The sequence below is a fragment of the Momordica charantia genome, unplaced genomic scaffold, assembly GCF_013281855.1.
Source record: "Momordica charantia cultivar OHB3-1 unplaced genomic scaffold, Mcharantia_2.0 BLBB01000091.1, whole genome shotgun sequence".
NCBI lineage: Eukaryota > Viridiplantae > Streptophyta > Magnoliopsida > Cucurbitales > Cucurbitaceae > Momordica > Momordica charantia.
The window spans coordinates 1-15000 of NW_028275247.1; the positions used below are offsets into that span (position 1 = coordinate 1).

The 15000-nt window shown below is 30.3% G+C and overlaps 1 protein-coding gene, 1 long non-coding RNA gene and 1 pseudogene across 3 annotated transcripts; 1 reads left to right on the top strand and 2 right to left on the bottom strand.

Moving 5' to 3' along the window:
- Window positions 1-2563: 2563 nt before the first annotated feature.
- Window positions 2564-4578, bottom strand: LOC148207753 (vacuolar iron transporter 1-like; annotated as a pseudogene). The gene is made up of 4 exons (XR_015787683.1): window positions 4340-4578; window positions 4104-4189; window positions 3096-3210; window positions 2564-2965 (listed from the first exon to the last, which is right to left on the bottom strand). The product of XR_015787683.1 is annotated as a vacuolar iron transporter 1-like (transcript).
- Window positions 4058-4702, top strand: LOC148207754 (uncharacterized). The gene is made up of 2 exons (XR_015787684.1): window positions 4058-4185; window positions 4264-4702. It is a non-coding gene; the product is annotated as an uncharacterized LOC148207754 (long non-coding RNA).
- A 382-nt stretch (window positions 4703-5084) lies between these two features.
- LOC148207755 (vacuolar iron transporter 1-like) lies at window positions 5085-7210 on the bottom strand. The gene is made up of 4 exons (XM_088118303.1): window positions 6889-7210; window positions 6022-6107; window positions 5801-5915; window positions 5085-5704 (listed from the first exon to the last, which is right to left on the bottom strand). Exons 1-4 carry the CDS (start codon window positions 7128-7130, stop codon window positions 5407-5409), a joined length of 741 nt encoding a protein of 246 aa, XP_087974429.1. The 5' UTR covers window positions 7131-7210; the 3' UTR covers window positions 5085-5406.
- Between the last annotated feature and the right edge of the window lie 7790 nt (window positions 7211-15000).

A 15000-nucleotide genomic window follows, 5' to 3' on the forward strand; every position in this document is an offset into this window, starting at 1 on the left:
TTTAAAAGCGTTTGAAATAAGAAAATATAATCCGTAGCAATTTTTGAGCTCTAAACTATAAAATTCACCCCACGAGTCAAACCCCCCATTTAACTATATTATCCAAATAATTTCAGTTCACCAAGGAAGTTTGACCACATAAATATCTCTTTATGTAATGTGAATGTGGAGGAGACAAATGTGAATTTGTAGTTTGTCAAATTTAAGCCCAAAAAAGAATCAAATGTGTGAAAGATTAGAAGCAAACAATAACATAAAGTAACATAAAGGAAACTTGATATTTCCGTGTTGTGTTTGTCTATACATACACACATATTACATGTATATGTGGTCAAGAAAACGTCCTTTTGGTGGTATGAAAAATAATTTTAACTATTTAATAATCATATAGTCCCACTCGTTTTAAAGATAATGACTATCGATTCAAAGTATATTCATCCTAGATTTGAATTTTTCTACTTCTATAATTATTTTTAAAAAAATGGTCTGAGTTAAACATTAGTTAAATTGGTCAAATATAAGTAACACTTCTTGAAGGTCTTATAATTCAAATCCCGAACGTAATTTTCATCGAGAGAGAAACTCTGAGCGTAATTCTCATTTTCCTATTTCTGGAGCATTATTCTATAATTTGATTATAGAATGAAACTAGGTTTGAAATACTTATTTTGCGTTGCTCTTCCAACAGTTGTATTTCTTTTTCGTCGCTTTGTGGTTAAGTTTTCTACTTCATTTTACAAAAATCTCACATAGCATTAGAAAAATAAATAGAATTAACAACAAAAATCATAAAAACAAATTTTTTAAAGGAAGCTCAATTACTTGAAACAAAGAATAGAAAGTTATATCGTAATAAAACATTTGAAAGTGGTTAACATAATGTTAGTCCTATCGGTTAAGATATATATCACTGATTAAAATGTTGGAGATTTGAATTCTCACAATAGCGTAAACTTTGTGATCGAGTTATCTATTTGTATGGTTTGGAGTAACGGACAAAGTTAATCAATATATGTCAATTTTTTTTTCAAGGAAGAGCAGTGACAAATTTAAGTCCATGGAAAAAAATAATAATAATGGGTACTAAGCAAACGTGTTCACACTTGCAAACCTGTTGTTTTCACATTTTGGTACATCAAAAGTAGGCCAAGGGACAAGTCTAGAAGACCCAGTCAAAGCTTTACTTGACCACAGAAAAGCTGCCTAATGAAATCACAATATATAATCCTTTTGACTAACAAGTACACTTCCAACTTTCTTTTAGTTTATGCCTAAATATTATGTCATACTTTTTTTTCTGTTTTTTTTTTTTAATTTAGTTCTAATGGTTTAAAATGTTTTTATGGGATTTTTTTATAAGGCTTATTTTTAAAATTATTTGTAAAATAACGCTCATTTGAAACATATTAAGTGTATAATGCCTTAATCGAAACTTATTAAAAAAATAATGCGTTTAAAACTTTCCGCTACTACAGACAACCACCCCATTTTCAATATTTGGAGAGACGATTATAAGATGTGGTACCCTATTGACACCATATTTGATTTTTTTTTTCAAATCAAGATATGATATCTTTTGAAGAGACGATTATCGGATGTGCAGTCTCTCCGAGAGATGATTACAATGACGTTGATTTTTTTAAAAGAAAAATATTAAATAATAACACAAAATTTTCAAGATAGTCTTTGTTGTAGAGGGAATGTAACACATGTAACACCCTACCTAGGGGCACATGCGTCTGCCACAACGTTTGAACCTGTGAGACATCAAGAGTTTTTGGTATTAAGTTAAATTATCGAAATGTTCGTACTTGAGACCTTTAAACCAGTATGACCAAAAAACTACAAATCCTTGCCCAACGAGTTGGCCTTGAATATCTTTTTGTAATACTCTAACCAAAAGTGAAATGAAAAAGTTACGAATGCATGTGAAAAGACAGGAAAAGATATAGAAAAGTGACTATTGTGTATGAAAAAAGTAAATGTAGACACTACTAAAAGAAAACAAGTTCTCACACAAGTCTTTACTCTTTGCCTACTCCAAGGAAGTTTGTAACATGGAGTAAATATAGGAGAAATTTTAGGCGACTTCTCTTTTCTTATTACCAAATTTAAAAATAATGGTCAATTATATATTTTCTTTTCATTATGAAATAGAGTAGTTCACAAAGTATGATCCTGACAATACGTTGACAATCAACTCTTCTCCATTCCACGCACGATTTTAACTCGCATCAATTTTTTCAATACTTATTGCTTTTTTCACCATTACTTTTTCTCCACTTCTCTTACTCGAAATCGGTGTTGTATGGTCAAAAGAGACGATGCGTTGACTCATTTCGAATCGTAATTTTAGTAAAGTTTTTTTTCTTTTCGGTCTCATGTTTAAGAAGTAAAGATTACAATCCTCATTATCAAATGTATGCAAGTAACGAAAGTTGGATGACAAAAACCAATTAGGTGCCATAAACCTCTCAAAACTAATGAAATTTAGTTACATACCAATCTTCCCACTTGATTCATTATTTGAATGCAAATTTAAGTTTGTCATCATTTGAAAAGATTCTTTCAGCGCATAAGATACATACAACACGTTTCATTAGATACTTTATTATACATATACATGTATATCTTGAAGATGTAAAATATTTTGACAATGAACAAGACTCAGGGTTGCACGGCCTTGGCCATGCCGAAGGCAGCTGCGGATGCGATGGCCCCAATGAGGGCGGTTTGGACGGCACTCGTGACAGGTTTATTACCGGTGAAGCAGCCCTTGGCATAGCCAAAAAACCAAGAGGGCGAGCAAAGTTAAGGCAACAGATGCAAGCACAGCCTCTGAGGCATTAGAGAAGAACATGTAGGGAATTAAGGGCACTAAGCCTCCCAAGATGTAAGAAATGGCAATGGTTAGTGCACTTTGTATTGCTCTTTTGGCTCTGGCCTTTCCAATCCTAGCTCAAACCTATTGTTCAAAGGTTGCTCTTAAATAAGGTCTATTTTGAGGAAACTTATAAAGTTTCTTGAACAAATATTTGTCCTATTTTATTTTATAAGATAATAAAGTTAGGGGAATAATGTGTGTAGGGCAGTACCTCATCATGAAATCAAGCCAAGCTTGAGGATTCTTCCTCAGAGCATTAACAACAGGCCCATATTCGTGTGCTTCTATTCCATACTGGGCCAGAATCTCACCCACTTCTGCAGCTTCTGTATTACAAAAACTCCACCACTATAATTATCGGCCGTTTGCAAATATAGCGAAAAAAAAACAAAAAAAGTAGAAATCACTCTTCTTATTTTAAATATAGCAAAAATGGAGATTCGAAAAAATAGAAAAGTCAACAAGCTTGACGTTGATGTTGATAGAGAATGTGCAACGTAAGAAAAATAAAATGTAAATATTTAGTAAAATCAGGAATGTTTTGAGACATTTAATCAAATCATAAATACTAAATTAAAAAGTTTAAAACTAAATGCTCCGAATTGAACTAAGCAGAATCCGCATGGACTAAAATGATAGTTGAGTCATAATTTGTTTGCTCAAATTTTATCCTTTAAAAAAAAAAAAAAAGAAAAACTTGAGATATACATTAAGGGTCAAAATATAATTCTAGTCCTTGAAATTTTTGTCATTTCTAGTATTATCCCTAAAGGTTTAATGAATTTTATATTCAATTTCTACTCTGGGTGCTAAAAAAATGACATGACACCTTTTATTGTCCAATAACATCTACATGTATACTTTTTTTTAGTACAATTAGTAGGTGAATTCGAACAGACAGGGATTAAAAAGTTTTCAGTAGTCAAAAGAGAAATTAGAAGGTTAAATAAAATCTTACTAATTTTGGACACTTAAAACGTGATAAAATAACAAGAAAAAGGAATAGGTTATTTTTTCGTTCGAAGAAAAATCTAACAGCATGAACTTGATTTTTTTAAATTAAAAAAAAAAAAGATCATTGACGGGCCTCGGGCTTTTATCAGGCCCAACTGACTCGGCCCATTACATTTATTCATTATTGTTTGAACTGAAAATAAATAAATAAAATAAAATAAAAAATGAAGGCGAAAAAGGTAAACGATGGTAGAAGAATCCGGACCAGTATCGGGAACCAAGACGATTTCCTCTTCCTCTCTCCGCAGCTCCTTCTTGTACTGATCCGCCTCGCTTTTCGCCGCAAGGTATCTGATCAAAATTTCAACACAATAGATGAGTTTCCGTTCGATTTCTTGAGCAATTTCGTAAATCGACTGCCCTAGGAATCACTATTTCGTCGCCAATCGAGCAAAGGAACAAGAAGAACAGAGCTAGATGAAGTTTCGTAGAGATCCGTACCCGCCGAGTCCCATGGAGATGGCGCCGGCGGCGACCTCGGCGATTCCGGCGGTGAGAACGATAGAGGAGGAGGCATTGGCGCCGGACAAGCCCGCGGCAAGGGCGAAGGGAACGGTGAGGCCGTCGGAGACTCCGATGATAATGTCGCGGACGATCTCGCCGCCGGTGAAATGCTTCTCTCTGTGCTGCTGCTGGATTAGAAGACGCCGGTTTTGGTTCTCGGGATCTAGGTCAGCCATTTTCCTCTTTTTTCCTCTTCTTACTTTTCTATTTTGGATTGCAAATGAAAAATGAGAGCAATGATAAAATCAAAGTGGGAATTGGTAATGCTTTGAAGAACCTTATGCCTTTCGTTTTCTCGAATTCTTTATTCCCACTTTACGTCATTTCTTTCCTTTTCTTTTATATTTATCGAATTTAAAATTTTTTGGCCAGTCCGGTCTGGTTGTTTTTCTGAAAATTAGTTTTCTTATTTATAACTCAGGTTTTAAATAAACTGTGTTTTTCAGAGGAAAAAGTATTTTATTAAGGGAAGAAACCGTGGAATAATTTTAAGAAATAATATATATTTTTTATTGCCGATCTGAATCCCATTACCGTTCAATTGATTGTAGCGGTTTTTCAAATTTTGACTTGCATAATTTTCCAATGATTTCTTTTGATATTTTCTACATTAACTGATTTATGTTTAATTATGAATTATTTTTTAACTTTAAAAAAAATATTACAATAAAAAAAAAAAGGATGGAGAGCAATAAAAACTAATAAATTTAACTAAATAGTCCTAATTTAACTGAGCACACTGGATTGCATATGCATAGCCAAATTGCTCTAGTTTTAATCCCACGTTAGAGAGAGCGCCAAAGGGATCTAGGAATAGAAGTTCTAGGAGAAATTATTAGAAGCGGCTGATAATGATAACGCGACCGATACTTTCAGAACTATTAGATACGCAATTATCCCATGTTATTTTTTTTTTTTCTTTCGTGTATCTAACGGTTACGACAGTAGAGTCATATTGTGCCAACCACATTCAATAATTTCGCAAGTTCAATTCTACAAGCTAGCTAGGCATGGAAGGCCTTGGCAATAAGGTAAGCTGCAGCTGACGCAATGGCTCCGATTAAGGCGGTTTGTAGGGCGCTCATTAAGGGCCGATCCCCGGTGAAGTAGCCCTTGGCAAAGCCAAAGATTAGCAATGCTATTATGGTTACAATAACAGAAGCAACCACAGCTTCTCCAGCTGAAGGGATGACCATGTATGGCAATAAGGGCACCAAGCCTCCCATAATGTAGGACATGGCTATGGTTATTGCACTTAGCAATGCCCTCTTTGGGTCTGGCTTCTCCAGCCCCAATTCAAATCTGAACCCAAAAAACATTCATAATTAGTTAAAGTTATTATATTATAATGATACCCAAAAGAAAAATAATTAATTAAGAGAAATAAAGTTTAATTACTTCATCATGAAATCAACCCATGCTTGAGGGTTTCTTCTAAGAGCAGCAACAACAGGCCCATATTCATGGGGTTCAACCCCATATTGAGACAATATTTCTGCCACCTCAGCAGCCTCTGAAAAATATTCAACTAACTATTTATTAATCTAAAATTAATTAAGGAATTAATATTATTTATTAAAAAAAAAAAAAAAAAAACCAGAGCAGACCAACCAAATTACCTATGTCTGGGACTGCTACGACCTCTTCTTGTTCTCTCTTCAGTTCTCTCATGTAATGATCAGCTTCACTTTTAGCTGCAAGATATCTGCATTTCAAATCAATAAATATAGTTCCTGGTTTGTCAATTCAAGCATATTGAGTAAGTAAGACAGTGTATTATGGGATGTTTGTATCTTTTTCTATGTTTCTTATTTTGTTTTTCTTTTTAGGAATGATAAAACAATATTTTTATTTATATTCTGGATCAAAGTAAAAAAGAGAAAAAGAAACAAAGAAGTTTGTTTTTGTTGTTTTCAAAATTTCTATACATTTTTTTTTTTAAATGAGAAACAAAAAATACAAATAATTGTCAGATGTTCAAGATCCTTTTGAAAATGAGAAACAGAAAATAAAACGTTTCTCTAAATTTAGAGGTTTAGGGTTTAGGCTTTTTTTTTTTATGTTAGCAAAGTTATTTTGAATACACGACTAAGGCTTTGATACTTTTTTTTTTTCTTTCTTCTTTAGGCTTTGATACTGTTTTCTTTTTTCTCTTTCTTTTTTTGTATTTTTAAAAGCAAGCTTTATATGATTTTATTTTATCCTAAGACCTACTTTTTAAAACAATTTTAAGATCTTAATCAAAATTAGAAGTGTTTGGATGTGTCTCCTCTCCTTTTTTTTTTTAGATTAACCTTATAAAATTGTTTTTAATGCTAAAATAAATTCAATTGTTTCTAATTATATATCAAGCTTAAAAAGATAATAAAACGATTAAAATAAAAGATTCCAGAGCTCAATTTGAAGGGAGAGAGTTCAAAGACTAGAATAAAATAAAATAAATTTAAAGTAAACAATGGTGAATGAATAATTGAGAGAATATGTACCCTCCAAGTCCCATAGAGATGGCTCCGGCGGCAACTTCAGCAATACCGGCAATGAGGATGATCCCGGAGGTTACGTCGGCGCCGGAGAGGCCCGCTGCGAGGGCAAAGGGGACGGTGAGGCCATCGGAGACGCCGATGATAATGTCGCGGACAACTTCACTGGACATGAAGTGCTTCTCCTCATGCTCTTGGAGAAGAAGCTTCTGCTTCTTTGGGTCTGTGCAACCAGCAGTTTCTGCCATTGTTGAATAATTAAGATCTCAAATGGGTGTGAACAAAAACTAAAATGGAGAAATGGGTGTGAACAAAAAAGCAAAGAAATGGCTCATTTTATAGAGAAATGGAAGTGGAAAGAAAAAGTTATTCACAAACAAATTGGATTCTACTTTTTCTAGGGCTGTCTTTGGAACAGAAGAAAATGTGTGTTGAATAAAATTTCAAGAGATGTTTTCATAAATTTAAATGGAAGGATTCATTACCCCGGAAAAGCTATATAGTTATTCCTCCAATTTTGGTATGTTATTAAATGTTGGTTAAGAAAATACTTGAAATGTTCAAATAATTAGTGTTATAATAGTGTTTTATTTTTGTACCTTTTGTGGATTTGGATCGAGATTCGAGATTTCAATATTTCTATCCGGATTTAAATTTCTCACCAAAGTTATTTTAATTAAAGTTTTTAGGGTAAATACATTTTTTATCCACAAGTTTAAAGATCGATGCTTAAAAGTTTTTGAAATCAAACTATTGTTAACATCAACTCATAGTAATTAGGTGGGAGTTTGAAAGATGAAGTGAGATTTGTGGGTAAGTTTAATATTCATGAATCTATTAAATACAAAATTAAAATTCCAATCTAATTCAACAAAATTTAAAACTTCGGATTCTTTTTAGTACAACAAATAAAAGTGGGAGATTGAATCCACAACCTCTTAGTTGGAGATATATGTCAATTATCGTGCTGAACTAGGTTCAGTTTATTGACTCTGTAAAAATTTTATAGACAAAATTTGTAATTTTAATGAGTGTTATTGTGGGGACCATCGACAGGGGGTGGCGTAGTGAGTTTGTCGTCAAATACCCTCAATTATAAAGATTCGAACTGGCGAAGCTACACGGCATCGATTTCGAATAGAAAAAAAAATAGTGTAATTGTGAGAGAATTTTCCGACCAAGCAAAGAGCAATGATGAGGATGTTACATACAGGGCGTGTGTTAGGCACAGGCTGATGGAAAATGTCAAAAGCAAAATCCAAAGGCGTGTGCGAGCCACAAGCCTTGCTCGTCATTCATTATTATAGGACCAAAAATCCACTCTCACCAAAATTCACCAATTTAATTTTCACAAAATCAAACCCATTTCCACATTTTTATTCAAAAAAAGAAATAGCCCCAATAAAATAAATTCAAACCCTTCTTTTCATCTATAATCGTAGTTATCGTGATTGTTTAATCCAATGTCCATACATCAAAAAGAGTAAATTTACTCTAAAATTTTAAAATTGAATTGAATATTTTTTTTTTTTTTGTTCAGATCTATCTTTAATTATAATGTAATTGGGAAAAGTGGAGATAAGATAATGAAAAAGTTTGGGCATGAAATGGAGTGGGGAAAAAGTTGACTTTAAATAAAGGAAATTTCAGAAAAGAAGAAATTGAAAGGCTGTTACTGACCCCCCAGTGTCTAACTGGGGCTGGTTCTTTCTGCCATACAAAACTTCAAGTTTTGGAATCGAATCTTATGGTACCGTTATATTAATTTTAATACGGTGGGTCTTCAAATGCTAAATTATTCTTTTAACGTCTGTCGTATCCAGTTTCAATTTTGTCCATATGATTTTAAAAGATTGACGGTTGTTTTTTGTGATACGTTTTCGTTGGATATAGAGATGTAATAAGAGGACGAGCTAGCATCGCCTAAAGAAAAGTGCCAACATGTACTACATTTCAGAACATTTTAACTAACTAAATTATAGCAACCGATCAAAACCAAATACAAAGTATATATGGACTAAAATGGTAATATGATAATTTGAAAACCACACCATCAAATTTAACCTTTTTTTTTAATAAAAGAAAATTAAATTAATTTAGTCTAATAAATTTATTAATGGTGCTGATTAGGCATATTCAATTGTTAATGAACTATATATAGGATTCATTTGATGTAATATTCTAAAAAAAATTATTAATGCCGGGTAGTTTTGTCGAAATTTGGCCAACCTCGATTAAGGTATAAATCTTGAACCAAAAAATGTCAGAAAGTTCGAATCCTCACACATATTATTGAACCAAAAAATACTTTGTCCAAATTCATTGGTTTAAAGATTTTATTTTCAGTTTAAACATCATCCTCTCTTTGTTAGAATAGGAAATTTTTCGAGATCTTTGTTTTTTATTTCAAATCTTACCATTTGAAATAATTTTAATTTATCAGAGTTTTGAGCAAAGAAAGGTCATCTCATTTTTCTTCTTTTATCTCAAATAATGAAATCGTTTAGTGAAGCTTAGAGCTATTTTTTACTGAGAAATCTTGGTCGTTTGAATGTGACTCATAAATTACTCATTTCTTTATAAAAGTTAAATTAAATAAATTTGGAGAATAATAAAATGAATATAATAATTAGAGGCCTGAAATATGGAGAATATATGTGTAAGAGAGAAGGGAGAATATTTAAACAATGTTTTGTCACATAAAAAAAATGGTTACAATTTTTTTTTTGTTAAATATTTTATTATCATAAGAAAATATTTATAAAAAAAAATTACATACACGTCATTTTTCTGTAAACTAACAACATTATCAAAATGAAATATTTTGGAACTTAAAAGACTAAAAAAGCAATGAATTTCTTCCCTTACCAAAAAACATTATATTAACAAATGATTTAATTTTCTTATTTCTAATTATTTAATTATTATATTACTTAGATATTTCTAATTATTAATTTTTAACCAAATTACAATATAAGTGTGAATGGAAGAATGTTACATTTGATGGTATGTTGAAAAGAGGAGGTTTAATTAATGAGAAATTTGGTATTATTTAATTAATTATTTAAGAAAGAAGAGTCAAAACAAAACACGTCATTGTTAAAATAATGATAAAGGGCGAGATTCCTTAGGCGTGTGTGAGCCACACGGCAGCACTAAACTTGCTGTTTGGTAACTGAGAAAATCCAAGAAAAAAAGTTTCCCGGAAAGTAAGAAAGAAAAGATGGATTGAAATGATAAGGACACAAAAATGGGATCTCCAAACTTTATTATCACCACGACCACAAGGTTCCTAGAATTTGGACTCTCCTTAATCAAATTTTTTCTAAGATTGTTGGGAATTTTTTTTTTCAATTTAGTTCCTGTCATTTAAAAATTTTAATTTAATCTTTTATGTTTTAACATTTTTCATTTGTGTCTTCCATTGTTGGTGAATGTTTAGATTATCTGATGATAAACTTACTTAACATAATACATAATACATGATGAATGGATAGAAATTTAGAAGAAAAAAATGTCACCAAAAGAAAAAACTTGAAGTTTCATGACAATATGGGGAAGAAAGTAGAAAATTCTCTTTTAGATAATCATTTTTTTGCTAAATTTTTGTCAATTCAAGTAATTCTAATATTTACTGGTGGTTAAAGACTAAATTAAAAAATGTTAAAATATTAGGAATTAAAATTAGAATTTTTTAAATAATAGGGACTAAGTTGAAAAAATACCACAACATTAGAAACTAAAACATATATTTAATCTAATATTTTTTTAAAAGAAATCTTAAATTTTATTGGGTTTAATTTCCATGCTCATTAATGAATTTTTATATTTATTATATTTTGTTTGAATTTTATTTTCATCCGCCAACTTTCATTTTTATTTTGGCCTCTAAATTTAAAAAATATCATTTTTAATTATTAAACTTTTAGATAATTAAACTATTTTAAACAAATTACTACTTCCATCCCTAAACTTTTGGAATATAACTATTCTAATATTATTCATATCCATTTTAGAAAATTTATATGACCGACTAGAATCAAAGTAGTCACATTACTTGATAATTAATTTCAAAATATATTTTGTTTTATTCCCTAAATTCTATGCTTATATGAATGTAATAAAAATCATAGGTCATGTTAGCTTTAAAATTTCATACCAAATTCTATATGTGTGGCTTAAATGCAAATCATCATATTCTATAATATTTTTCCATTACATATACCTCGGAAAATTTATCCGTAAGAATCCAGATGAACCTTTCGTGAAAAGCTTTTCAATTTTGGTTCCTTATCATTAAATTTGTGAATTATATATTTAAGAGAAATCATAAACATTTGTACTTCAAAGTTTAAAACCAAAATATCTACTTCTATACATATATATATATATAGCATCATTACAAAACTATGAAAATTTTGCAACTAAAGATGAAAATGAATCTATTACACAAAATTTAAAGACTAAAATCCTATAGCATATTTTAATATTGTAGATATACATCAATTTGTTCACATTTGAATAAGGCCAACCTAAAGTTGTGAATGACAATTCCACTTACAAAAAAGTCTCGACGATGTGTTTTTTCTTTTTTTGAATTTTCTCTTTTTAGAAAACGATACAAAATTATGAGGTGAGAAAAAAGGTTTGAACTTTAGTAAAAGTATAAAGAAAGAAGCCCAATAGCCATATTATTGGGTTTAAAGAAGCAAAAAAGTGAAGCTAAGGAGTGTGGCCACCACGTTCTGAATTCAACCCAATAAATGCCCTTAGCTCAACATATTTATATATAAATCTAATCTTTCACCTTTTTTAAAGAATCTTGTTTTGCCTTTATCAGCATCTAATGGCTACAAACATTATTCTAATTTATGGTTTGTTTTTATATTCATCCACTGAACCCGACGAAGATATTACTAATGTCTTGACTAATTGAGTTTCTAGATTGAATAAACTATTTTAGTTAAATATTGTTAACTAAAGTGAGAGATTAAAAAATATTAGTAGACTTAAGAATGCCCCTACCAAAGAATTGGACGAGAGGTGCATCCACAAATATTAGTTAATAGTTGATCATGTTTTGTTAAGTACCCATAATACAACTTGAGAAGCTAATATGTATAGCATTAACTAGTGTAGAGAAAATTTGCACCCAATAGTCATCATGTTACGTACGATGTACAAGCAAGTTACAACGATAGTTGTGACGTGCTTGCTTTGGCATGCTTATGCTTTAGCGGGTCATGTCATGATCAATTACTGTTAGTGCATTATCTTCTGAGCTTATTGAGATGATGATGATAGAAAAGATGAAAGCTAAAACTAAGCTCAAAGATTTATTTTAACTTTGATAAATAAATAAATTATATTTTGCTTTTTGTCATTAAAATCATCTCATTGCATTTAATTTAATTATCTAGATGTGATATCAACTCAATAATTGCAGCATATATACATACGTGCATAAAATTTGAGCATAGTTTAATTGTCGGAGTTCGAATTTTCATTTGTACTCTATATATATACACACTTCACATGTTGTACTTTAAAAAAATCCATATTTCAAAAGATGAACAACTTTATTACGCTCTAAACATATAAAAACAAAATGTGGATAAAAAAAATTCTAAAACTCAAACATATTCTTAGTTCATGCTCTATAACCATTTCATTTTTGGTTTTCCGGTTTTTAAATTTATATTTATTTGCTTACAATTTCTTTGGTATATTTTAGTCTTTATGAGAAACAATTTCGACTCTCTTAGCCAAATTTGAAAACAAAAATAAGTTTTTGGAAACCTTTTTTTTTTAATTATAGATTAGATTTTGAAAATGTTAGAGAGTAATACAAAACATCCATCATGGGTTAACTTATTGGTTCAAAAGGACCACGGTAAATCAAAAGAATTTAGAGGGAATAAGTTCAAATTTCCTATGATTCTTTGGCAACCAAATGTGTCAAGGACGACAATGGTATCCCTCGTTGTCCGCTTTGGGTATAACTCTCACGATTTTGCTTTAGATTCATACCAATAGAAATAATTATTCTCTTATATACCATGAATCACTCCCTTCTCTAGCTAATGTGGAAATTCCTTACAAACCGGCCAACACCAAATGTAGTAAAGTCATTTTATTTTTAAAACAAAGAAAAAAATTACATATAGGACCCTAAGAGAAGATTAGCTTGAGTATGAAAAAGTAAACAAAGTTGTCATCTTTCATCTCATTAAAACAAAGTTTTTTTTTTTTTAATTTGTTCCAAAAGCACAATCACCTACAAAAAGAGAGATGGGAAAGAGGAATATTTGCTGCCAAACAATGAAGTGGTCCATGTGTGATGCTAGTACAACCAAAACCAAAGCCCAAATTAGTTATATATTTAAGGTGGAAAAAATTAAATAGCCTTCATTTGCCCATTTTTTATTCTTTTTTTTCCCTTGTTTTGTCTTCTTTTTCAACTTTGTTATTATTGAATTGCAATAACAAATCTTATATTGATATCCCTATCTTGCCTTTTTATTTTTTTAATCTTCTCTCCAAAGTTTTCAAAGAGTGCCCACCAACAATTCATACCTTAATTTATTTTGATCTAAAATGTAATAAGTCTATTCTATGATGAAAGAGAGAGATTTGTTTTTGGGATGTTAATAGTATGAAATAATATAAAGATTTTTTCTTTAAGGTTCTTTTTAATTACTCGTTAATGGATTTTGTTTAGAACTTGAGAAAGATAATAATAACTTAAAACATTTAAGTATCTTGCGTGATAATCTAATATCATTTAGCAAGGTTTTGCAATGTTTTTTTCTTCATATTTCATGTAAAAATTCACGTGTTGAGCCTTTATTGATGTCCAATCATGTGCGTAAAAGATGGCGTGTTAAGAATATATTGAAAATAATAAATTTACTCTAAGCTGTTGACCTATATAGATAATTAAGTTTCTTGATCTAACTATGCTTGAACAATATTTCTTTAATTGTAATTTTTTTTTCCTAGCAAGAGCTATAAAAGTTTGGGGCATGCTTGATTTTAATTTGTTCTGTCTTATGGATTTATTACAATTTTGTGGGTGATATTTAATATATATTATAAAGTTGGTCTTAGTTTTGATCTTAGATAATATAGTATAGAAAGAGCGTTTTGGGAGGGGAATTTATGTTGGGGAAAAGGGAAAAGGGAAAATAAAAATTTTCTTTTACGGTAGACATTAGAAATTCAAATTCAAATCAAAAGTTCAATTCAAGCTATGTTTTGTTAGGTTTTCCTTTCACAACTAAACCCTATACTTTATAGGTTATAAAGCTCCAATATTCTTTGAATCCACATGAATATTTGGTTATTCAACTTTCTAAATAGAAAAATCAATAGCCAACTTGAGTAGAGCCGAGGGATTATGAGATATATCTTCGACCAAAAGTTCGGAGCAAATCTCACCCAATCACGCACTATTAAATTAATCCAGAGTCCCAACATTGTTAATTGGAGAATAATATACCAAGTATAATTATCAATTTTTTTTAATATCTGTAACTTATTTTAATATTCATGAAATTAAATTAGGTTAAATTATAAATTTAGTCTACAACTTTCAAGTTTGTATCTAATAAGTCCCTGAATTTTAAAAAGTGTTTAGTATATCTCTAAACTTTCAATTTTGTGTCTAATAGGTACCTAAATTTTAGAAAATGTCGAATAGTTCCCTAAAATTATAATTTTGCGTCTAATAGACCTTTCAACTTTCAATTTTTTGTCCATTAAACATTTTTTAAAATTTACGAAAATTTTATGTCTAATAGATTCATTATTTCAAAAGATATTAGAATAATTCAAAATTTTATTAAACATAAAATTGAAATTTTAGACACCAATTAGACACTTTGTAATGTTCACAAACATATTAAGACACACAAACTTAAAAGGTCAAAGACTAAATTTGTAATTTAATTAACTATTCAACAGAGTTTTTCAACATTTGTATATTAGATTGTACATTATCTCATGGTTGGCCCTCAAATATGATGACCATTTTGTTTCTTTTTACTAAAAAAATTAATATATTTTTTTTGTCCAACGACACATAGAATTGAGAATTTGAACATTCAACCTTTTAAT

Coding starts and splice junctions, on each gene's coding strand:
- LOC148207755 (XM_088118303.1), bottom strand. CDS start 7,130: ATGGCAGAAACTGCTGGTTGCACAGACCCAAAGAAGCAGAAGCTTCTT. Junction 5,916..6,021: donor CGTAGCAGTCCCAGACATAG/GTAATTTGGTTG, acceptor AATATTTTTCAG/AGGCTGCTGAGGTGGCAGAA. Junction 5,705..5,800: donor TGGGTTGATTTCATGATGAA/GTAATTAAACTT, acceptor TTTTGGGTTCAG/ATTTGAATTGGGGCTGGAGA.